This window comes from Parasteatoda tepidariorum, chromosome 1, assembly GCF_043381705.1.
Source record: "Parasteatoda tepidariorum isolate YZ-2023 chromosome 1, CAS_Ptep_4.0, whole genome shotgun sequence".
NCBI classification, from domain to species: domain Eukaryota; kingdom Metazoa; phylum Arthropoda; class Arachnida; order Araneae; family Theridiidae; genus Parasteatoda; species Parasteatoda tepidariorum.
Window position 1 is genome coordinate 90,839,449 of NC_092204.1, and position 25,992 is coordinate 90,865,440.

Consider the following 25,992-nt stretch of genomic DNA (forward strand, 5'->3'; position numbering starts at 1 on the left):
GAAACAGTTTCCTATAAGAAATTTGAAGCTAACACTTTCGGAACAGACAACAAAATTTTTAAAGTTGATATTAAAGAAATGAACTGTAATTAATGCAAATAATTAAGAAAAGTTTACTTACCTTCAAAAGAAATGGACAATTTCAAAGACAACTTGCATGAGATGATATCAAGATTCAACAACAAAGTCGTCCATCTTGTCAACAACTACGTAATAAGTCATCGGTCACGTGCCTGTCATAGTACGAAAGTTTGGTGCAATCGATTGCGCCATAAACGCATTTCTTGATCATATTTTCCAATTTATGGTGCAACCTAGATAAAATAATTTTTGATTTATCCTATTTATGGTGCAATTAGCAAACTTTGCACCAAGTATTGGATAAACATTAACCGAGATTTTTTACAGTGTAGCAAAGAGATGATTGAATTTGAAAATGTTCGTTTTTGTAGTTATATAATTTTAAATGTAAAAGTGAATAATGTTATTAAGTTGATCACTTTTCTAGGTTATTATTCATGAGAGCCTTATTCATGCAATAAAAAAATACTAACACTTATGTCAGTTATAGTTTACATCAGGGGTTTGAAATTTTTTAGTGTGGGGACCCCACAATACTTACGAAAATAATTTTGGGTTCCCATAAGCATAGCGCATATCCGTCCACCAGTTAGTGAAGCTCTCAGTTTCTTCACTTTTACCGCATTAAACTATTGTAGTTTTAGAGCATTAACTTCAATTATTTTTAAGACGTAGAACATTGTTGAAATTTTAAATTATTAACATATCTTAAAACATATATAGAAATAGGCACATCCTAATACGTGATAGTAAATCATACATCCTAATAAATCGTATGTTTGAATTTACAAAATTAATGTAACTTATTTTTATTATTGTACTATATTATTAAATCTTGTCAAAATAGTCGGTACTGCAGAACGAAGTATTTCTTCAATATCGTTTATATCTGATAGACACTTTGATTTTATGGTGGATAAAGATGACAATGCAGTCTCACATAAATATCTTTATCTATTTTCTGATATATATTGTAAAAATATTTAGTCATTGTAAAAATAAGTTTGAGAAATTTTAAAAATACTGAAATTTTTGGAGACTTCTGCTGCAAGATCTGCGACCCCAATTGTGGTCGCAACGCACAGTTTAAGAAACTCTAGTTTAAATTATGCTTTAAAGAGGTCCGTATTCACACGAAGAATTATGTGAATGATAGAACTTTTATGATTATATCATTTCTGTGCTATTTTTAAGTCATTTTAATATATTTTTTTAACAACGGAAGAATTCCCTGCGAGGACATTTAAATATAAGAAAGTAATATTAATGACACCAATACTTAACTTAAGCTAATACTGAAAATAATTTACAACGAGAACTAATGCGAATAAGTTAACCTAAATTTGCAGCATCACTTCGCCATTTCTCAACGTGTCATGAAGTACAACAAAAGATAAACACAATAAATAACGCGAACCAAACTGTAGTTTTGAGACGAACTCAGTTCAAAAGCTTCAGTTCTCAAATGATCCTAGGATTTTTTGAACAATGTTCTGTTGCCATATGTGTTTCATATTTTTCTATAATTTCTAAGATATTTGAAAATGCAAAACACGGTTCTATCCTTTATAAATTATGATTAATTATAAAATATATTAGTTATAGTGAATACAATAATTAATAAATTATGATATATATATTTATGTAAAATAAAACCAAATAGTACTGTAAAAATTAAAAACTATTTATAAACTTCGTAACTGTAAGTGGACTAAAAATAGTAAATAAGTTTTACTGCAAAAATTAATTTTTAATTAATTTCTGGAAAAACATCCTCTCTAATTAGAACTTAAAATTGCAAGAAAGGCGTAATACGTAGTATGACATTGCAGATTCAAAATTAATTAAATATTTCCAGCGTGGAACAATAGACCCAGTTCTGAGTTTTCCACTATCAATATGCAACTCCATAGCTTTGTAATTTTTAACCCAACCAGAAGACAAGTGAACGCATCAAGTATTAGGGCAAACTGGAGTACGTTTTGAAGGAACTGAACCGCATTTGCGTTACATGGAGAGGAAAACCTCTAAACACGAAATTCTTCCACGCTTAACCCGTCCGCTTGAGCATTCAAGCCTATGATCCGTCTACTATTGAGGATATTTTATGCCAGCACTGCTGTCGGTGCATGCCTTAAAATTGCCCAAAGTATTATTATAAAAGAATCAATCAAAAATCTTTTTGTAACATCTATTAATTTTAATTAGAGAATATAAACTATTTACCATCTGATAGTACTTTACTTACTCGAGTTCATTTAGCATCTGATGATCTGATAGTACTTAACAGTACACAAAACGCAACCTTAACGAAATCAATGCGTTATTCAAGGTATAACATAGCTGAATTAAAATTTATTATATAAAAAGGCTTGATTAGAAGTGGATCTTGAATTATCGATAAATTTTAAATTTTTATTTTAAAAAATTCCTTCAAATTGTAAGCCTACCAGCGAATGCCTGGTAATATTGCAACTTGATTTTTTTTGTCAATTATTAGGTCTTGTTGAGAAATTCAAATGCAGTATAAATGTGTCCAAGTAACGTAGTTTAATTCAACAATAAAAATTCAACAGTTAATCCATTTAATTAAAATATAATTTTTTTTGCAGGAAAACTGTACTTGAAGTTGGGTGTGTAGCTGCGTCATTATCCAATTCATGCGGTCACAATGCCAAGAATTTATTCGAGTGGATAGTCGAAAAAAGCAGACTGGCGAAAGAAGTATGCCATGAAGAACATGAGACTGTGATTGAAGAGTTAAGGCAACTCATGAAGTTTGAATCGAGAAAATAAGAAAATGAATACAGATTTCAGAGGTTTTTTCATTATTACATACACTCAAATATAAGCTATTTTTATTGTTCGCTCATGTAAAACCAGAAATATAATTGCCACTCCTTTCGTTGGATGTTTGCTCACAATAAAGTTCTACATTTTTTTCTTCCTTTTTGTCGTTATTCAAACATTTATGTAAGTAAAATTAATTTATTTACGTTCATTGTCTTACCTGAAAATTCTTTAAATCGTATCATTTTCCATTTTAATTCGTGTATTAGGCGAATTGCATATAAACTGCTGCAACCAAGTCATTAGTCTCAAAATCCGACCCTTGTTCTCACCAGGTAGAAGCAGTTGAGATAATATTTTTTAATACTTACATCTACTTGCTTGCATCTTATATTATCTACATACTTACTTTATACTTTCCGTGAACTTTTTAAAAAAATTTCCAATGTTTTGGAAGTTTTTTAATCCCTGTGACATAGAAAGAAGTTGGCCGTGTATTGAACCAGTTAGGCACAAAATTTTCATTGCTTCATTGGATGAAAATCTCTAACCCCTGAGGCTTCTTTAATTATATGCTATTTTTATGACTACTGTTAGTTTGCAACTGTTGATCATGACTGTTAGTTAAATTTAGCTTATCTAAAATTAGCGTTCTCTGCCCTTATTATGAAAATAAAGCAAAAGTTCAATATGGAGAAAAACAACAGTTTTGTTAAAATGAAAATCGCTTGTGGTCTAATTTTTTAATGTTTAAAGACTTTCTCCAATATACGTATTTACTAGGCTCATAAAATTTTTCAAACGCTGAGAATAATTCCCTTATTTTGAGGGCAATTCCACGGAAGTGTCAACTTTTAAGTGAAATTTTTTTTGTTTATGAATTGCATATTTTAATTTTAAAAATATGTTCAAAAATAGCCAAAGTCTACATATTGCCGTTTCATTTTTGATAATTTTAAATTTTTTGAATCTGGCAGCATTCTAAAGTAATCACATGGCTGACAAGTGAATTGTTCACATTTGTGCTCAAATTGTTTTCTTGAAAAATACTTATAAAATAAAAGAAATGTATCTTCCTTTTGCAATATTTTGATAAAAATATGCATATAGAACAAAATGTAAACATTTTAAGTTTAATATATAAAATAAAAGTAACTTCTTTTACGTCATTCGGTCACATGTCTTAATAATGCATGAATTTCCTGAGAACGAAGATAAAATGTGACACTGGCAAGTTAGATATAAAACCTCTTCAGAGACAACCTAATTTTCAAATTGTTGAAATTTTTACTAATTCATACATAAATATTAATCCTGTTTGTCTGTTACATTCTGTTTATCATTTACATATTAATAAAACATTTTTTAAATGAAGGCTTTCTTCTACTAAACTTTTTGTCATTCCGTCACGGTCATTCCGTCACAGCGAATAGCTGCTAGCCAACCTGAAGTTAATTTTCCAAATTCACATTTTACATTGCTTACACATTATACTAAAAGTATAAAATAGTTCAGAAAAATAATAGCTGCAAAATTCGCAGAAACTACCAGTTCTAAGCGGCATGCCAAAAGCTTGGTTGCCAAAATGTCATTCCGTCACGCAAATAAAAAGTTCGTAAAATTAAAAGTAAAAAAGATAGAAAATCCTGTTTTTTTAGTTTATGAAGCGCATTATGCCAATAATAATGATATGCATGAGAAAANAGTAAAAGTTATTGGAAATACAAAAGAAATTAAAAAATTAGTAAAATGGTCAACAAAAAAAATTTACCTATCTTCCTTTAATTAAAAAATGAATTATAAATCACCGTAATCGTAACCCGCCGGAATTGCAGATGCGCCGCCTACCGGGCATTCTTGAATAAGCACATCGCGTTTTGACCGTAACATATATATATATATATATATATATATATATATAGTATAATTGTTAATAAAATACCAATTTGAAAATACACATAATTAAAAATGCGTTGCCTAAATGGTAATAAAAATTCTTTTGAAATCTTTTAGTTCAATATCTATTCCGGTTGATAAAATAACAAATGTGTAAATTAAAATCAGCTGAATTAATTAGCGGATATTGTTATTTATCAAATCTGAGACTTCCTTTAAAGTGCTTCCTGAAAAATACAATTAAAGGTCATTTTATTCAACTCTTTCGATTTGGTTCGTTTTTTCATGTAACGCCCAATTGACTTCAGTCCCAAAATGTTATTTTTGATACTGCTTACTACAGCATTCTTTCAAGGTAATTTCACTTTTTCATTTTTTTAAAAAATACACTAACTTTTTTTCCTTATTGAGCAATATAAACTTGTTTAATTTAACTTGTTGAGCAATATAACTTAAATTTTACTGGAAATAGTTAATCTTTAATTATTAATCCCCAGTGGCGTATGAGGATATGTGTTGCCACTTTTACGTAACTTCCTGTTGCATGTAGCGTTTATAAATTTGTGTATCTTGACTCAAAATAGACTAAAAATATCAATTAAGAAATCGCAGCTTATAGAGAGAAACGTGGTTGCAGTTAATTTTATTCTAGTTATAGAGATAATTAACTTGTAATATTATAATGTATATTTTGCGTCAGATTTGTATTGAATAAACTAATTTTATAATTGCGTTAATGTGTTGAAATTCCTTCAAAAAGTTCCAGAGACATTTCAAAATACACGTAAAGTAAAATTACCATTAAGGGAATTAAGCTTTGGACCTCTCTCCTACCAAACTATTAGAACCATATTTCTCCTAATGCGGATCTGATATCCGGATACCTTAAAAAAAGGTATTTTTATACAGAGAAAGTATGTCTTGTGTCACACTTCTTAACCTAAAATAGGGTCTGCGCTACTATTTATGGCCAGCATTTCAAACTATTAAGATTGAATCCCAAGAGTAATGGCCCGATCATTCGATCGAAAGTTTCTCAATGTGATCCGTTTTTATTTATTAATTTATTTATTATTAATAACATCATTATTGCGGAAAGTATAGCGTTTGTGCTCAGAGCAAATGAAATATTTCTTGTGGTCGTTTTCATTGTTTAAACAAGTCTAAGATATCAGAGGGTTTGCTTGATTTTGTATAAAAACCAAAAAAGCATTATGTAAACTAGGATGCAAGGTTAATATGAATTTTCCTAGTTTTCAAAAAGAATCTCCTAAAAATATTCAAGTCTTGTTTTTTCCATATGTGACTCATGCCACTAAGAGAAACTTCTAGAATATAAATATTGTCAAACTATGGAGTGTTCCTGACAGATTACTCATACTATATACTTACAAAATGCATTCATAAATAATGTACATGCTTGGAGTCAAAAATTAAAATTCAACCGCTAAAACTCTCTTGTGTACTTTTGTATTTTTCAAAAATACAACAATAGACAATTCAAATATATTACTTTTTAAAATTGATTTCAGTGCAGCAAAAATTTTCGTATTTTTCAAAATAAATTAATAATTTAAGCACTCATAGTTTTATCTGAAATTATGCATCAGTATTTTTTAGTGCTAAACTGTGCGGTATAATTAGTAATCAAAGTAAATCAATTGGTTTGATGAAGGTACTTATTACATGACTATTTATAATTTAGAAAAGGAAAAGCTAGTGAAAAACGGTTACAAAACTGAAAATTGACGAATGATGATTCCTACTTTGAGCCGTCGTGGCTCGGGGATAGAACGCTGCTCTTTCAAGGAGTTGAACTGGGTTCGGTCCCATCCCAGAAAGCATGGAACCTTACGGCATCCTCGCGTCGGAATTTTCTTTTTATTGTCACTAAAACGTTTGCACTAGAAAACTTTTTTCAATGGCGCAAAAATATTGCAGTTTTAAACCTTTCATCCTAAAATAGTTCAAAATTATATTTAGAGCTTTTTTTTTTTTAAAGCATTGTCTCTTAGGTCCATATTGACGTTTTAGCTGACTTCACGTTAGCGATAGGATCAAATTGCATTAGCCATTAAAATTTCATGACAAGGTGTATTTTAGCTGAGCATACAAAACGTTGCAAAAAGAAACCTTATAATTATCTAGATTTAAGATTATTTTAACCTTAAGACTAGCAAGGGTTTTTCAGGCTTGGAAACCCTAAGACAACCTCGATTTAAGGTTTTTATACAGAAGGCTGTTTTCCAAGGTTTTGGATTTGGGTAATGTGAGTAGAATAGAGCAGATTATCACAGATAACGTTTTAAGATTTTAACACTTAAAGAGCTTAAAAGCCTATTTAGGTTTACATTAAAAGGATTTTCTGAGTGAAATTAAATCTTATTTTGCTATCTGGGCATTAATGGTAGGTCGATGCGAATTTTTGTATCCAGCTTGCGCCGACCACAGTGCAGACGTAAAGTATGATTAGTAGTGAACGGAACATGGGTTAGAGTTGCTTTACAGTCAGGTTAGCCATGGGAGGGTTTCGTTGTTTTCCTCTCCATGTAACACAAAAGCGGGTTTCCATCATGAAACCAAATTGCTCCCGGTACTTGATCCAAGAGGCTTCTTGTCTTTTGGATTAGGTTCAAAATTACAAATCTACAGTTATGGAAAAAAATGCTGATTATCTGCTTACAGGTATTGTCAGCGGTGCTTTAGAAGGAATTGAGAGTAATCTTTGTGAGAAAGACCCTTTCGAAACATGCAGGTTTGAAAAAAAAGGTAAATTTCCAGAATCAGCTGCAGATGTTGACGACTTATGCGAGTAAGTAATGAAAAACTGCTTTTTTAAATTTTTTTATTTCTATTTTTAAATTATTTATTTATTTTTTTTGTAGTTTGTATATGCATGCTTAAAGTAACTTTGCTCATTCTTACATCTTACTGTAATTTGAAATGTTGAGTTACTGTCAGTAACAACTTTAATCACAAAACCCAAAAAGTTTTACAAATGATAAGACAATAAACCAGGCACACTTGAAGCAATTTTAAAATTAATTATGCCAGTTTTTATAATATGAAATTTGAAATAAGCTGCATGATAAAGCTGCATGATAAACCTTTTAAATTGAGACTAAATCTGCCTTTACAAAACAAGGCTAAAAAAACTTACTAAATTAGAGGATAAATATTCATTCACAAATCATGGGTAGAAAACGGTTCAAAACGAAAATAAATTCACCCTCTTAAGGTTTATTTTATATCTTTCGAAGCATCACTGAAATAAGGTTTATTTGCGCAGACTTTTATTTACTTGATTTAAAACTTTAAAAGAGTAGGTTGGCCTGGTCATTAAGTTTTCAATGCAAAGAAAATTTTGGATTTGAGTGCCTGAGCAAAGCTAGTGTAGTGTGTCTACCATTAGAAAATTACAATTCTAATTCCCTAGAATATAAGTCATGTTAACTCGATTATATCTAAGGATACCTTTTCATAGATGAAGGTTGACATTATCGGCACCTACTCTCCCCACAATGGTGACCTTCGGACGTGATGCGAACATGCCTACCTTGACAGAACTCCGACTTCAATATGAACACGCCAATCTTGACGTCTATTTGAACACGCTTACTTGGAGGGATTGTCTACATTGACCAGTTGACTATCTACTTGTGACTGTGACATTATCCACCACCTCGCGCTGTTGCTACTCAGTCTCAATCACACCCAACGAGAGCCTGTTCATGATTGACGGCTAATTGCAATACAGAAGCGACTGCGCCCCAACCATGATCTTAATACAGCTCTCAGGATCTGCACTGAAAGCCCGGTGACCTTAATACAGAGCTGTTCCGATCTCTCGAAAACACGACAGTGAATAAACTAGTGTCACTATTCAGGGTTGGGGACCAGTATCCAACAATATGTGTAGTCACCATTAAAGTATGAAAATTGAAGTTTGAAAACTAAGTATTAAACAAGAATAACTCATAATAAGAAACTAAAGCAATCTGAAGCAAAAGAAAAATACTCAAATAGTTCTAAACTTGGAAAGTGACAAAACCTAATGGCTGACCCCCTGCAAAACTTAAAATATTGTAAAAAATATATTTAATTAATAATGTCTGGCATTAATTAATTATGCAAGGATTTCCAGTGGCTTTACAAAATTTAATAGTGTTAGGATTTCACTGATAGCCTAATTTTAATTTTTTTTGGTATTATTTTCAAATTTTTGTAATCAAAAGTCAGAAAACTGGCTTCTTGAAACATACATTTTTCATAATAAAATTAAAGAGGTTTTTGCAAATTATATATAAGTATTGATAATTGGGCTAATTCTGACAATTCTTTTAATAAAATTTTAAGGTCTTTCTGCAAACTTTGAGACCAAGGTAAAATAAAAGAGCTCCTCTAACTACTTTACATTTTATAAAATTTTTTTACTAAAAATTATACCCGTGAGCTTTTTTTTTTTTCGTTTTTTTTTCGAAACCTCTTTAACTAGAGCGATATCGATAAATGCGAATATAGTATTGGGTGGAATTGAATCTACTTTCAATTATTTAAAATCAGGAAAAAAATGAATAAATTGTTGTACGGTGCGTTAAAAAAATGGATCATCGTGACTTTTGATCTACTGATCGGATTTTCACGTTCTCAAACTCAATCATAATTATAATTTTTTATTTTATTTAATAATAGTCTAAAAAAATTTGAATTGTCAGGTATAAAAATTTTTGCATCATTTCAAAGAATGTAATTACAAGATTTGTGCAAAATTAGTCGAATATCTCAGGAAAAATAAAATTTAAAACACACGAATTTTTCAAAATTCAATTTTTTTTAATTATTCGACCGATTTTTCACAAATTTTATAATTTACAATTTAAAACTGCTTTCTGTAATATGATGCCAAAATTTTTATACCTTTCAATTTAAAACTTTTTTTGCCCATTATTTAATAAAATAATTTAAAATAATAAATATTTACTAAAAGTCATATTTTGCATGTCGAGTCGCGATGGCTCAGCAGTTAAGACACTGGGCTGTCATTGTTAAAACTAGAGTTTGGTTCCCAGTTTGAGCTTGAAGTTCATCCTGCTTCAGATCAATGAATACCATCACTGTATGGAAAGTAAAGGCGGACTGTGCACAGTGCTGACCACATTGACACAATCATGCTGTTGGTCAAGAAATTGTTGAGCCTAAACCTCCATGATCCCTCTAGTCCACAACGGATTGTTGAGGGAATGCTTTTTATATATTTCATTGAGTTATTTTTGAATAAACGAATTATATTACTTAATGCGAAAATTTTTCAATTCGCTTGAAAAGCTCTAGAGATATGACGGAATACGCGAAAACTAAAATTAACATTAAGGGGGCCAAACTTTTGACAGCTCTCCTGACAAAACTATCGGAACCATAATTTCAGAAGTGCGGCTGCCCTCTTTATTTTGGTCGTCAAAAATCCGAATCTGTTGAGGGGGTCATAAATCTAAATCCTTCGAAAAAATGTACCTTTAGACAGAGAGGGTACGTTTTTGTGACTGATTTCTTAACTTAAAATATCATATGCTCCAATTAATCAGCGTACTTGAAGTACCCCCTCAAGCCATAAAGATTTAGTCATAGAAAATGAAGATCATTAGATCAAAATTTATTCGGGGTGGTCCGTATTTTAATTTGTGCCCTGTACAATAAATCGTTTATAGATTTTATCATTCGTAACACAAATATCTTTTTTTTTTAGAGATTTGGTACCCTTTCATCATTGCATTTCAGAGTTCCTAAGAAACTGCGACACGGATGAAGGAGATGATATCCCGTATCGAGGAATTTTCGATTTCGGTGCAATTTTAATGCTGTGCAACAAGGAGTCACCAATTTACCGAGGTAAAAGCTAAATACATTATCTTATGAATTTTCAAGTACCCGTGTGAAAATTTTTTGAAATATATTATTAGCTTTTATCCTTCCGTCAATACTAGTCCTCTACGCGTCAGTATATCAGATAGAATAATAAAAAATAATAAAATAAAAATATATATATATTAACGGGATTGCCTGACAATTGCTAAGGAAAAATTACATTTTTTGGAATAATTAATAATACGGGTTGATTAAAAAAATTTAATTAAATACTTATTTAGTAAAGGCAATGTGCATATATTATTATGCAAAATATAGTTTAGATATCGATGTATCGAAAAATAAAATTAAATAATATAGAAATAAAAAAGTTGCTCATTGGACGATTTCCAAACAGCCATCGAAAAGGGGTCTTGCCAGAATGAAACAGAAATGTGTATCTCAATAAGATGTGTGATTATCTAGAACGCTAATGCAGAGGTTTTATTTGTTATTCATACTGTCCTCTAAACTATGGAAGAGTCTTTGCGGAATATTGTCCCATTCCTCTCGCAAGGCTTGAGGCGAGAGGCAACGTACTCATAATGTCCTCTAACCTATCGAAGAGTATTTGCGGGATATTGTCCCACTCCTCTCGCAAGGTAGTTTTGCACTCTTGAACGATTTAGAAAGGGTATGTTCTTTTTAAAATACGTCCTCCAAGGGCATCCTACACATACTCTATTGGATTCAGGTTCGAGGAATACACAGGTCATTGTATACGGTCGATATCATATCGTTATTTATTATTTTTAATGTGATTCATTTTGTTTCAAGGAATAATTCTTTGTTTCAATTAAACATAAAAAATTAGTTTACCTTTCGCGTGTCCTTGTTTCCTTTGGGCAATCTTCATCAATTAATCCTGCTAATTTACTTTTTGAAGAAAATTTTTTCTAAATCACCAGTCATATGTCTTGATTGTTTTTGTTCACAGTTCTTGTCGACAACATAAAATGCATTGCTGGAGTCTTTGAGCCTACCGAACCTTATCATTTCTGTTCAACTCATCTTGCAACTCTAATGGAAGAAACTCCAGATATCATTGAGAAAATGCGTGAACTCGTTACAGGGGATACAGATGAAAAAAGGAGAGAATTAGAAAACTGTTTGTAAGTAACTAACTTGTCTATAATTGCTGTTAATGGGATCCATTGCTTGTTTGTTATTAATTGAAAACTTAAAAACATAGTTAAAAATAAGATTATCCTAATACGTGCTAATAAATAATACATCCTAATAAATTATACGCTTGAATTTACCAAATGAATGTAACTTATTTTTATTCTTGTACTATATTATTAAATCTTGCCAAAATAGCCGACACTGCTGAACGAAGCATTTCTTCAATATCGTTTAGATCTGATCGACACTTTGATTTTATGGTGATTCAAGATGAAAATGAAGTCTCACATAAATATCTTTATCTGTTTTCTGATAAATTTCGTAAAAATATTTAGTCATTGTAAAATTAAGTTTGAGTAATTTTAAAAATACTGTAATGTTTGGAGAGTTTTCTGCTACTGGTTTTGGGACCCCTATTGGGGTCGTAGTGCACAGTTTTAGAAACTCTGGTTTAAATCATGCTTTATCGAGATTCGTATTCACATGAAGAATTATTTGAATGTTAGTACTTTATTGCTTATATCATTTCTGTGCTATTTTTAAGTCATTTGAATTATTTTCTTGGCCACGGAAGAATTCCTGTGCATGCGCAGGGAATGCAGCTTTTTCTGGAAAATCACTCGAATGAGGGGCTAGACGAAAGTAAATAAGAAATAAATGAAATTTATCATGTATCTGAGACTTTCAGTGTGTATAAGTATATTTTAATGTAAGAAAGTATTATTAATGACTCCAATAGCTGAACTAAAACTGTATCATCACTTCACCATATCACATCGCATCATGAAGCACAACAAAAAATAAACAAAATAAATGACGCAAAACAAGCTGAAGTTTAAAGACAAACTCAATTCTATGGCCTCAGTTTTCAAATAATTCATGGATTGTTTCAACAATGTTCTGTTGCGATTTGTGTTTCTTAAATTTCTAAGATATTGAAAAATACAAAACATGGTTCTAGCCTTAACAAATTAATCAAGTAAAATAAAACCAAACCGTTCCGTAAAATTATAAACTGTTGATGAACTTCGTAACCATAAGTGGAGAAAAAATAGTAAATTTGTAATGCGAAAATTACATTTTAATTATTTTCCTGAGAAACATCCTCTCTAATTAGTACTTAAAATTGCACATTTGAAAAGAAAAGAGGTAATACGTAGCATGATATTGCTGATTTCAAATTAATTGAATATTTTTTTACCGCCGTTGAACAATCGACCCAGTTCTGAGTTTTCGACTATCAACGTGCAATTACATAGCTTTGTAATATTGAACCCAATCAAAAAACAATAGAACGCATCAAGCATTTTGACAAACTAGCCTTCCTGAGGACATTTTAAAGGAACAGAACCACATTTGTGTTACATGGAAAGGAAAACCTCGAATCACAAAATTCCCCCATGGTTTACCCGTCCTCCAGGACATTCAAGCAACACCTCCTAGTCCGATCTAACTGCGCTGTAGATGAAAAATAAGAAAGATGTCATTTCGTTAAGGGTACTAAGCTGCGCATTGGTTGAGAATACGAAATATGTCATTAAGTTTGGACTACTAAAGGATATTTATGGTAACCCGTGCTGAGGCCTGCTCTTATATAGGAGGTGTTGATTCAAGCCCATGATCCGTCAACTATTGAGGATTTCTTATGGCAGCACTGTGGTCGGTGTAAGCCTTAAAATTGCCCTATGATATATTATAAAAAATAAAGCAAAATCAATAAAAAAAAACAACGAAAAATCATTTCGTAGCATTTATTAATTTAAAATTAAAGAATTTAAAAAAATTAGCATCTAATGGACTTTACTTACTTTAGTTCATTTAGCATCTCATGATCTGATAGTACTTAACAGTACACAAAATGCAACCTTAGCGAATTTAATGGGTCATTTAAGATATAACATAGCTGACATAAAACTTACTATATTAAAAGGCCTAATTAGAAGTGGATCTTGAATCCATCGGTACATTTTAAATTTTTATTTAAAAAAATTTCTTCAAATTGTAAGCCTACCATCGAATGCCTGGTAATTTTGCAACTTGATATTCTTTAAAATTATTAGGTCTCATTGAGAAATTCAAATGCAGTATAAATATGACCAAGTAACATAGTTTAATTCGACAATAAAAATTCAACAGTTAGTCAATGTAATTAAAATAAAATCTTTTTACAGGGAAAATGTACTTGAAGTTGGGTGTGTAGCTACGTCATTATCCAATTCATGCGGTCACGATGCCTTGAGTTTATTCCTGTGGTTAGTCGAAAAAAGTAGACTGACAAAAGTAGTATGCCATGAAGAACACGAGACGGTGATTGAAGAATTAGTGCAACTGATGAAGTTTGAATTGAGAAAATAAGAAAATCAATACAGATTTCAGAGTTTTTTTTATAATTACATGTACTAAAATATAAGCTATTTTTATTGTTCTCTCATCTAAAACCTAAAATATAATTGCAACTCCTTTCGTTGGATGTTTGTTCACAATAAAGTTCTAAACTTATATCTTCCTATTTGTCGTTATTCAAACATTTATGTAACTAAAATTATTTTATTGACGTTCATTGTCTTACCTGAAAATTCCTTAAATCGAATCATTTTCCATTTTACTTCGTGTATTAGGCGAATTGCGTATAAACTGCTGCAACCAAGTCATTAGTCTCAAAATCGGGGAGTCCGGCCCTTGTTCTCAGCAGGCAGAAGCAGTTGAGATAATATTTTTTAATACCTACATCTACTTACTTGCATCTTATATTATCTACATAGTTATTTTATAGTTTCCGTGAACATTTTAAAAAAATTTCCAATGTTTTGGAAGTTTTTTAATCCCTGTGACATAGAAAGAAGTAGGCCGTGTATTGAACCAGTTAGGCACAAAATTTTCATTGCTTCATTAGATGAAAATCTCTAACCCCTGAGGCTTCTTTAATTATATGCTATTTTTATGACTACTGTTAGTTTGCAACTGTTGATCATGACTGTTAGTTAAATTTAGCTTATCTAAAATCAGCGTTGTCTACCCTTATTATGAAAATAAAGCAAAAGTTCAATATGGAGAAAAACAACAGTTTTGTTAAAATGAAAATCGTTTGTGGTCTAATTTTTTAATGTTTAAAGACTTTCTCCAATATATGTATTCTCTAGGCTCATAAAAATTTGCCAACACTGAAGGCACTGATTTTCATTTCATTTTTATTTTTTTCGGAAAAAGGCTTTTTTGAAGGAAGATATTACAACCTTTAAAATATTTAAGTTATTTGTCTGTTCTAAAGCACACACACACACACACACACACATATATATATANTTATTATATATATATATATATATAAAAACTCTTTTGAAATCTTTTAATTCAATATCTGTTCCGGTTGATAAAATAACAAATGTGTAAATTATAATCAGCTGAATTAATTAGCGGATATTGTTATTTATCAATTCTAAGACTTCCTTTAAAGTGCTTCCTGAAATATACATTTAAAGGTCATTTTATTCAACTCTTTCGATTTGGTTCGTTGTTTCATGTAACGCCCAATTGACTTCAGGCCCAAAATGTTATTTTTGATACTGCTTACTACAGCATTCTTTCAAGGTAACATCACTTTTTCATTTTTTTAAGAAATACAGTAACTTTTTTTTTTATTGAGCAATATGAACTTGTTTAATTAAACTTGTTGAGCAATGTAAACTTGTTGAGCAATATAAACTTGTTGAGCGATATAAACTTGTTGAGCAATATAACTTAAATTTTACTGGAAATAGTTAATCTTTAATTATTAACCCCCAGTGGCGTATGAGGATATTTGTTGCCACTTTTACGTAACTTCCTGTTACATGTAGCGTTTATAAATTTGTGTATCTTGACTCAAAATAGACTAAAAATTTCAATTAAGAAATCACAGCTTATAGAGAGAAACAGGTTGCAGTAAATTCTATTCTAGTTATTGAGATAATTAACTTGTAATATTATAATAATATATTTTACGTCAGATTTGTATTGAATAAACTAATTTTATAATTGTGTAACAAAAATTTTTCAATTCCTTCAAAAAGTTCCAGAGACATTTCAAAATACGCTTAAAGTAAAATTACCATTAAGGGAATCAAACTTTGGACATCTCTCCTACGAAACTATTAGAACCATATTTCTCCTAATGCGGCTGCCCCCTCTATTAAGTGGATCTGATATCCGAATACCTTAAAAAAAGGTATTTTTATACAGAGAAAGTATGTTTTGTGTCACATTTCTTAACCTAAAATAAGGTCTGCACTACATAATTAGCATATTTATGACCAGCATTTCAAAACATTATGATTGAATCCCAAGAGTAAAGACCCGATCATTCGATCAAAAGTGTCTCAATGTGCTCCGTTTTTATTTATTAATTTATTTATTATTAATAACATTATTTTTGCGGAAAGTATAGCGTTTGTGCTCAGAGCAAATGAAATATTTCTTACGGTCGTGTTCATTGCTTAAACATGTTTAAGATGGTTTGCTTGATTTTGTAAGAAAACCAAAAAAGCATTACGTAAACTAGGATGCAAATTTAGTACGAATTTTCATTTTTTTCGCATTTAATACGATTTTAAATTTCATTCATATCGTAGATGAATTTTCATGAAAAACTTATGATAAAATATAACAGTTGGTACAGAAAACGTCGTACACGTAACAACTAATCCAATGTTCATTGGATTACATAAAGATAAAAAAATACTCATCATGCAACGCAACATAATCAAACACGTTATATAACACAAACTACCTGTTTTCAGGACCTTTCTTATAAGTATCATGTATAACAGTTTTAGATAAATTCAGTTTTAAAATCAGACATTTGAAAAAATTGTTTTATAAATCTAAGTTTATCACTCACGCTGTCTAAAACTATGAACGCAATTATTGAACCCAATAATAATTTTTCTTGTACAAAAACCCCAATCTAAAATGTTTGGTACTTTCTTGAAATTTACGCAACTGAACTAACTGAAATTTACGCAACTGAACTAATTACTGAACTAACTACGCAACAGTCTTCGCAGAAATGTGCAACTAATCGAATGCAATACGTTGAACACGCATTACATCGTAATTTCTGATTCGATAACCCTATAAAGCTATACATTGCTCTCTCGATCAAATGACCGGTTGTTATAGAAATAGGTATACGACGAGTATTATTCGACAGAAACGAAATACAAAAAATAATAATAATAGAATATTAACTGCATATGATTGTTAGAAGAAGTCATGAAGTCAAAAATGATAAGATGATAAGCGCAATTTGATGCAAAATATCTTAAACGGTCATTTGCCCGGTTCATTATACAGTGTTAGAAACTTACTGCATCACTAATTAATATTGGGAAAATGCAAAGCCAGCGGAATATGGTTACAAAGTTGAAATTTGACGAATGTTGATTACTTGCTTATAGGTATTATCACCAGTACTTTGAAAGAAAGTGAGAGCAATCTTTGTGAGAAGGACCCGTTCGTAACATGTAAGTTTGAAAGTAAAGATAAGTTTCCAGAATCAGCTGAAGATGTGGACGACTTATGCGAGTAAGTAATTGAAAACTGATCTTTGATGAAATATAACACTGCTTTTCTTTTAATGCATGCTAAACGCAATTTTACTGATTCGTACGTGTATCATATCTTACTGTAATTGTAAATTTAGGGTAACTGAATAATAAGCATAATGGTGGCTACTTTACTGCAAGTAGTGTATAAGATAATAAATACGCTTCAATACGCTAGGAGCTATTCTTTGGCGAAGTGTAACACTTATTGAAACATCACTATGGTGTTAAGTAGTTGCCACCATTTTTAGTGTTCAGATACATGAAAATTTTCTGAGGTGAGTGCATTCATTTTGAAGTCGATTTAACTGAAAATTTATTATTCCCTTTAGTGAAAATTTAGCTGAGGGCTTATCTGAAATATTTTGATTTTGAACTTTTAGCATGTTTAACATTTGAGCACAATTTATTGGTCGTTTTTGTGATATATTCTAAAAACGGTAAAAATACAAACCTCAAACCACATAATCAATTATTAACAATTAAATCTTCAAGAACTTCCCTATATTAAAATTTTAATTTTACGCGTATGGAACGAATATCAATCCACACGAATATCTTTATTTTTAAGCCTTTTTGTTCATTTTCTCCAATGTGAGTCAAAGAGATAAATATAGCACAAACAGTAGTTAGGGACTATTTGTCCTGCAAAGCAGTGTAAAGTTTATTTTAATAAAAGTAACAACTTTTATCACAAACCCCAACAAGATTTGATTAGCAAATAAACCATGCGAGCTAGAAGCAATGTTATATTTAGCTATGCCCTTTATTAAGATTGAATCTACCTTTACAAAACAAGGCTAAAAACACTGAATTCGAAGATCAATCATCATTCGCAAATCAAGAGCAAAAAGGCTTATTCAAAACGGAAATAAATTCACCTTCTCAAGGTTTATTTTATACCTTAAGACCATAACTGAAATAAGGTTTATTTGCGCAGATTTTCATTAACTTTCTGTAGCACTTTAAAAATGCAGGTTGGTCTGATCATTAAGTTAGCAACACGAGCAAAATGTTGGATTTGAGAGGCTGGACAAAGCCTGCCAAAAATGCAAAAGGAAGGTTTATAATACATGTAAGTAAAAGCTTAAAAATTCCAATTTTTGTGACGTTCCTTGCATGCCTTTATTCAATCTTTAAAAAAAACAAGGATTTTAGAATGTTACTGACAGTATAATAGTGTTAGGATTTTACAGATTAGGATGTTAGGTTCCAATAGTTTGGTCAGGAGACCTGTCCAAAGCAGCAACTTCTTAATGTTGATTTTACTTTTTACGTATCTCACGAATTTCTTAAGTTAATTGAAAAATATTTGCACTAAATTATAAAATCGGTTTATCCAGAGATTGAAAAATACAACTTTTAGTAGATATTTATTATTTTTTTATTATTTTATTTAATAAGGATCGAAGAAATTTTGAACTGGAAGATATACAAGTTTTAACATCATTTTAAAAAACGCAATTTCAAATGGCAAATCATAAAATTTGTGTAAAATCGGTCGAAGTGTTCCTGAGTAATCAGATTTTAAAAATATGACTTTTTCAGAATTCTCAGATTACTACTATTATGAGGGTCATAAACCTAAATCCGTCGAAAAAAAATTTGTTTTTGTTTGGAGAACGGTTTTGTGTCTGATTCCGTAACTTAGAATATAATTTCCAGTATTTAGTTAGCATGTATTTGAAGTCACCTCTCAAACTATAAAGATTGAGTCCTCGACCGTGAAATTCCGATCAGTAAGCAGACCAAAAGTTTTTTGGGATAGTCCGATTTTTTATTTTGCGAACTATACAATAAATCTTTTGTAGATTTTATCTTGCGTATAATAAGTTTTTTTGTATTTTAGAGATCTGGTTCCTTTCCATCATTGCATTTCAGAATTTCTAAGAAACTGCGACACGGACGAAGCAAATGCTATTCCCTATCGAGGAATTTTCGATTTTGGTGTAATTTTATTGATGTGCAACAAGGAGTCACCACTTTACCGAGGTAAAAGTTAAATCTATTACCTTATGATCTATTATCAATTATCAATCCTTATCTATTATCAATTACAGGTGCTAAAATGTATGTCAATTATCAAAACTCTTAAAAAATGCACATCAGAGCAACAATTTTAGATTACATGAGTGAAATATTTTCAAATATAATGTTTAGCAATCAGCTTTCTGCCAATCTTCCAGGAATCAATCTAACACCACACCAGAAGGAGACAGATATATATATTATTCATTATAACTAAAAGATATAAATAAAAAAAAATTAATAACGACTTTTACACAGCTAGACAATTGCTAAGAAACAGTTGCATTTTTCTGAATAATTAATAATAAATGCTGATTGATGAAATGAATATAAGTTCCTATTTAGTAGAAACAATGAGCATTTATTATAAAGCAAAATAGTTCAAATATCGACCCATCGAAAAATAATAATATTAAAAATAAAAAAGATACTCATTGGACGATTTCAAAGCAGCCCTGAAAAATGGGTCTTTTTGCCTGAATGAAACAGAAATAAGTACCTCAGTAAAATTTGTCATTACCTCGGATACTAATGCACAGAATGAAGAGTCTTTGTGGGATATTGTCCCACTCCTCTCGCAAAGTGGTTTTCAGCTATTGCGCAGTTTGGAAAGGGTGTGTTCTTTGTAAAACACGTCTGCCAAGGATATCCTAGATATACTCTATAGGATTTAGGACCTAGGAATAAACAAATCATCATAGCATACGTTCAATATCTTTACTTTCAAGTGTGTCCAATACCTCAGCTCACCAACGTAACCACCCATTGTCGTCCGTAAACAGTCGGAGCATGGACCTAATAGGTCAGGCATGGTTCAGAATAATCTCCCTACAATGCCACTGCGATGTTAAAGTTACCTCGCTCAAAGATGTGAAGAGGTGTGCGCGCTTTATGCCGGCATGCTTGGGGCTTACTGATCACGCTCATGAACTTAATATTATGCACAATGTTCATCTTTCTCTATACTATCTGGTAGCCAGAATCATTTGTCATGGTGAATCGGGATTCGTCATAGTTCATCACTCTGGAACAATGCTGTGAGATGGTTCTGGAAAACGCATGTATACATGCAGTGGTGGTGGCAATGTTCGCAGCTATCTGCCAAGAATCTACATTTCTGTTCCTTTTCGCTACTGGAGAAACATATAGTTACTATTGAGGTGTGGTGCTTCTACAACAACCACCCGTATACTATCGCATGGTATATCCACATTCAGTGGTCTTTTTTATTCTCGAGATGACACTCCCACTACTTGGGTAACAGTGGTGATATTTTGAACTGCTTCCAGTCGTCTAACTGCTCGTAAGAACTCAAATGATATTTTGCTAACATTTTGCACTTAATTATTTCAACAGAGCACTGTGTTTTCCTGATATAAGTTCAATAAATAGAGCTATTTCGGTCAAATATCTAACATTATTAATTTTGGAATTAATTTTCGAAGAGATAGTGTGTACCGCCTTTTATACATAAACAGTTTTTTGCCCAACTTATTTTGCAATTGTGGCATTATACATGAACACCAAAATACAACTTGTATATCAAATTGGTGATTTTTTTGTGGAAAATCCTAATCAGCAATAAAAATAAAGGAAAGTAGAGGAAGGCAATAAAAATACTATAGGAAGTTTTGAATTTGTTCCAACCACATTCGTTCCAACCTCACTCCACAGGGTTGAGATTGGGGATAGAGTTTGGTACTGCTGAATGCATAGTTTAAAAATGTTTCACACGTGAAGTTATCTATGTTTGATCCGATGTGTACTTCTTGACCGTTTCTATAAATTTTGCACCCTTTTTCATAAATTTATTATCTTTAATTTGATTCATTTTGTTTCAAAGATTAATCTATTGTTTTTCGTCACATCCAAAGTTAGTTTACCTGGCGTGTGTTATTCTTTCATTTGGGCAATCATTATTAATTAATCCTGTTAATTTAATTTTTGAAAAAATTTTTTAATTAATAATTATTTGTCTTTGATTATTTTTGTTAACAGTTGTTGTCGACAACATAAAATGCATGGGTGGAGCCATACAGAGAACCGAAGGTCAACATTTCTGCTCAACTCATCTCGCAACTCTAATGGAAGAAACTCCAGATATCATTGAGAAAATGCAGTTACTCGTTACAGGGGACACAGCTGAAATAAGTAGAGAACTAGAAAATTGTTTGTAAGTATCTAAATGATTTATAATAGTTGTTAATTGGGTCCGTCGCATCTTTGTAGTTAATTGGGACACTATTGTATTCACTTAATGTATATTTCTGTATAACTTTCATGGACATTATCAAAACAAAAACTGTATCTTCCAATCGTGTGGCGTTGCAAGGCTTCCGTATTTCAGCAGTATTTTTTATTCATTTATCTGTGTAATTGCGGCAAAGAAATGTTTGAATTTTAAAATTTTCGCTTCTGTAGTTATATAGTTTTAAATGGAAAAATAAATACTGTCATTAGTTGATCACTTTTCTAGGATAGCCTTTTTCACGTGATAAAAAAAATACCAACAAATATGTGAGTTGTAGTTAAATCAGGAGTTTGAAACTTTTTAGTGCGGGAACCCCTTTATTTATAAAACAATTGTGGGTTCCCATAAGCATGGAGCAATTCCGTTCGCGCATGAGAGAAACTCTCAGTTTCTTCATTTATACTGTAATAGAAGGAAGTTGTAGTTTTTGATCATTAACTTTAACTTTTATTTTTAAGACAAAGAACAATGTTAAATTTTTAAATTATTAAAAAATTCCATTGATACTTAGTTGTAAATCATACGCTTGAGTTTACCAAGTTAATGTAACTTATTATTATTATTATTCTATATTATTAAGTATACTATATTATCACAGAACGAAACATTTCTTCAAGATCGTTTCAATTTGATATCGTCACTTTGATTTTTTGGTGGTTTTAGACGAAAATGTCGTCTCACATAAATATCTCTACCACATCTATTTTCAGATACATTTCGTAAAAAATATTTAGTCGATGTAAAATTAAGTTAGGGAAATTTTAAAAATACTGAAATTTTTGGTGACCTCTGCTACAGATTCTGTGACCCCAATTGTGGTCACAACACACAGATTAAGCAACTCTGGTTTAAATCATGCTTTAGATTCGTATTCACGTGAACAACTATTTGAATGATAGTACTTTTATGCTTATATCATTTCTGTGCTATTTTTAAGTCATATTAATATTTTTTTGTGACGGAAGAATTCTTACGTATGCTCACGAAATACAGTTTTTTTCTGGAAAATCACTTGAGTGAGAGGATAGACACGAGCAAATAAGAAATAAGCAAAATTGATCATGTATCTGAGACTTTCAGTTTGTATAAGTACAATTTAATGTAAGAAAGTAATATTAATGACGCCAATAGTTAATTTAAGCTAATACTGAAAATAGTTTAAAGGAAACTAATGCAAATAGGTTAATCGAAAACTGTAGTATCACTTTACCTATCAACGCGTCAAGTACAACAAAAAGTTACCAAAATAAGTAACGCAAAACAAGCTGTAGTTTAGAGATTAACTCAGTTCCATGCCTCAGTTCTTAAATGATCCACGGATTGTTTCAAAAATGTTCTGTTGCCATGTGTGTTTTATATTTTTCTATAATTTCTAAGATATTGGAAAAGATAAAACACTGTTTTGTCCTTTACAAACTCATCAAGTAAAATAAACCAACAAATTAAAAACTATTGATAAACTTCGTATCCATAAGTGGAGTAAAAATAGTAATTAAGTTGTAATGCAAGGATTATGTTTTAATTAATTTCTGAAGAGACATCCACTCTAATTAGCACTTAAAATTGCACAAAATTGTGTTTTTTTTATTAAAAAAAAGAGGTAATACGTAGCATTGTATTGCTGATTTCAAATTAATTGAATATTTTTTACCCGGCGGTGAGCAATGGATCCAGTTCTGAGTTTTCGACCATCGATGCGCAACTCCATAGCTTTGTAATTACGAACTCAACCCACAAGACTAGAGAACTCATGCGTCAAGCATTGGAGAAAAACTTGCCTTTCAAGAGGACTTTTTGTAGGAACTGAACCACATTTGCTTTAAATGGAGGAGAAAACCACGAAACCCGGAAATCTCCCATGGGTAACCAGTCCGCTAGGGCATTCAAGCTCATGATCTGTCTACTACTGAGGATATTTAATGTCAGCACTGTGGTCTGTGCAAGTCTTAAAATTGCCCAAAGTCATATTTAAAAAAAATAATCTTATTCATTTCGTATCGTTTATTAATTTAAAATTAAATAATTTAAAGACTAATTTAGCATTTGTTTGATCTGATAGCACTTAACCGTATAAAAAATGCAGCCTTAACGGAATCAATACGTCATTTAAGGTATAATTTATCAGACTTAATTAAAAGGCTTAGTTAGAAATGGGTCTTAAATCAACGATAAATTTTAATTTTTTAAAAAAACAACAACATTCGAATTGCAACCCTACCAGCGATTGCCAAGTGATTCTGCAACTAGATTTTTTTCAATTATTAAGTCTTTAGAGCATTTTAAAAATAGTATTAAGATGACCAAGTAACATAGTTTGATAAAACAATAAAAATCCTACAGTTTATAATTAAATTAAAATGTTTTTGCAGGGAAACTGTATTTGAAGTTGGGTGCATAGCTACGGCATTATCCAATTCATGCGGTCAGGATGCCTTGAGTTTATACCTGTGGTTAGTCGAAAAAAGCAGACTGGCAAAGGACGTATGCCATGAGGAACACGAGACTGTCATTGAAGAATTTGTGCAACTTATGAAGTTTGAATTTAGAAAATAAGAGAGTGAATACAGATTTCAGTGATTGAATTTTGTTTATCGTTGTTGTTATTTTCCATTCTTTTTTTTTTTCACAATAAAATTTCACGTTTTTTTTCTTTACCTTTTTTATCATTATTCAAAGATTTGTGTAACTGAAATTATTTTAGGTACCAGAAGTACATATAATAAAAATTAATTAGCGTTATCTACGAATAATTCTCCTAAATGAATTTCCCACAAACTTGTTTATTCATTAAAAGCTTTTTTTTAAATTTCAATAATTACATATTACCAGCATTGTTTAAGCATAAGGTTTAAGTTTCTTATGTTTTCCCAAAACGAATAAGTATCTTTTTTGACATTAACTTCACTTTTCAATGGAAAGGTAATTTTTTTTATTTCAATTGATGCATAATTATCAACATTAATTAATAATCATTGGTGTGAATAATAGTATGAAAATTTTTTACGGTTCTCCTAAGCGAATCAGTAACATTTTTCCATTCATTTTGCTTTTAAATACATGACATAACTATTTTTTTAAGCTCAATTCTCGTTGATTTTAAGCTATTTACTTTTTTAGAAATGCATTTTAAAAGAATTACTACAAACAAAATAAACACGTGTTATCAGATAAATTTAGAAATATACATTTTGTGACGTCATTTAAGAATGCTACCATGTTAATAGAGCCCCTGAATTAGACCTATTATAGCATGAATGAATCCTATTTTAGTAGCCTTACATGTCAATTCGCAATCTCAACGCTCGAGTACGCCGTCTAGCGGGAACCTGTAAATAACAGACATTAATTTATCACGTTTTCATTTAGTTCCATCGAAATCATTGACAGAATCAGACGCCATTTTTTAGAAAGAACTTGAAAAAAATCTCCAGAATATTAGTAAATCTTTCAGGAACAGAACACGCCAAACATTTGAACTTCCCTAGCCCTTCTGTAAAAAATTTCTATTATCAACAAACTTGCAACTGATGACTTCCGATTTCGGATACTGTTACAGATGTGTGTATTAAGGTAAAATGCATTTCTTCTGTCTTCAATTCATTACGAATTAAAGTGAAGTCAACATTGCTTTCGTCATTCCAGTGAATAAATATGAATTCAGAACATACAGAATTGTAATAGTTATAGCATATTCTTCTTCGTTATAGAATAGTATATATTTCTGTATCCATATAATTCGGAAAACAACAATAAAAAATTATCCAAGTTACTTGAAATAGTGCCATTTGTGCTGATTCTTAATTAATTTAAATCGTTTTCTTGGTAAGTTTTTTTTAATTTTGAAAGAATAAGTTCAACTAGAATTCAGCTATTCTGTTTTTAGCTACATATTCAAATTCATATCAATTATAAAATTTTGCTGTGTAGTATGTTATCTAAAAGTAATGAAGGTATAAACTATGTATCTATTATTTGAGAATAAAGTTTTCAAACAAGGAACTTATCATTTTGGAATTCTCCGGGAATCATAAATCAGGTAAGTGCAATGATTTTTACAATAAAAAATTTGCTTGTAAATATTTTTTTTTCATTTGATGATGGTTCTCTACAGAATGGTTTTTTACGTCTGATTAAGAACTATAAGAATAATAAAAAAAGAAACAATATGAAAGTTTTTATTTCAATGTTAATAATTCTTAAAATCGTTTTTTTTATCCTAAGAATTCTTTATTTTCCGTTTTTTAGTTTATAATTTTTTGATAAAAATTGTTCTCAAAATACTTTTGAAAAATTAAATGGTATAACATTATGTGTTTATGTATACTTCTTGTATATTCC

The 25,992-nt window shown here is 30.7% G+C and overlaps 2 protein-coding genes across 4 annotated transcripts in view; both read left to right on the forward strand.

Annotated features, from left to right (window-relative positions):
* LOC107454636 (uncharacterized) overlaps positions 1-3,027 on the forward strand; it is a gene marked incomplete in the record, with an annotated part of 14,838 nt that extends 11,811 nt beyond the window's left edge. The window contains 1 exon segment of the mRNA XM_043040778.2: positions 2,694-3,027. Within this exon segment, the coding sequence (XP_042896712.2) occupies positions 2,694-2,877 (184 nt within the window).
* Positions 3,028-4,966: 1,939 nt separating this feature from the next.
* LOC107454661 (uncharacterized) lies at positions 4,967-24,308 on the forward strand. Of its 3 annotated transcripts, none has more exons than XM_016071929.3 (5): positions 4,967-5,122; positions 7,453-7,579; positions 10,511-10,653; positions 11,606-11,780; positions 13,965-14,294. In XM_016071929.3, exons 1-5 carry the CDS (start codon positions 5,083-5,085, stop codon positions 14,146-14,148), a joined length of 669 nt encoding a protein of 222 aa, XP_015927415.1. In that variant the 5' UTR covers positions 4,967-5,082; the 3' UTR covers positions 14,149-14,294. The 3 variants fall into 3 exon arrangements, with proteins under 3 accessions (XP_015927415.1, XP_015927417.1, XP_015927416.1); XM_016071931.4 differs by lacking the exons at positions 7,453-7,579; positions 10,511-10,653; positions 11,606-11,780; positions 13,965-14,294 and adding exons at positions 17,229-17,355; positions 19,225-19,367; positions 21,402-21,576; positions 24,024-24,308 and having other exon boundaries at positions 5,025-5,122; XM_016071930.3 differs by lacking the exons at positions 4,967-5,122; positions 7,453-7,579; positions 10,511-10,653; positions 11,606-11,780; positions 13,965-14,294 and adding exons at positions 15,225-15,381; positions 17,229-17,355; positions 19,225-19,367; positions 21,402-21,576; positions 24,024-24,308.
* The last annotated feature ends 1,684 nt before the right edge of the window (positions 24,309-25,992 follow it).

Bases quoted from the DNA above. Each gene is read 5' to 3' on its own strand.
- LOC107454661 (XM_016071929.3), top strand. From the start codon at position 5,083: ATGTTATTTTTGATACTGCTTACTACAGCATTCTTTCAAG. The intron at 5,123-7,452 runs GTAATTTCACTT...ATCTGCTTACAG, and splicing joins TACTACAGCATTCTTTCAAG to GTATTGTCAGCGGTGCTTTA. The intron at 11,781-13,964 runs GTAAGTAACTAA...ATCTTTTTACAG, and splicing joins AGAGAATTAGAAAACTGTTT to GGAAAATGTACTTGAAGTTG.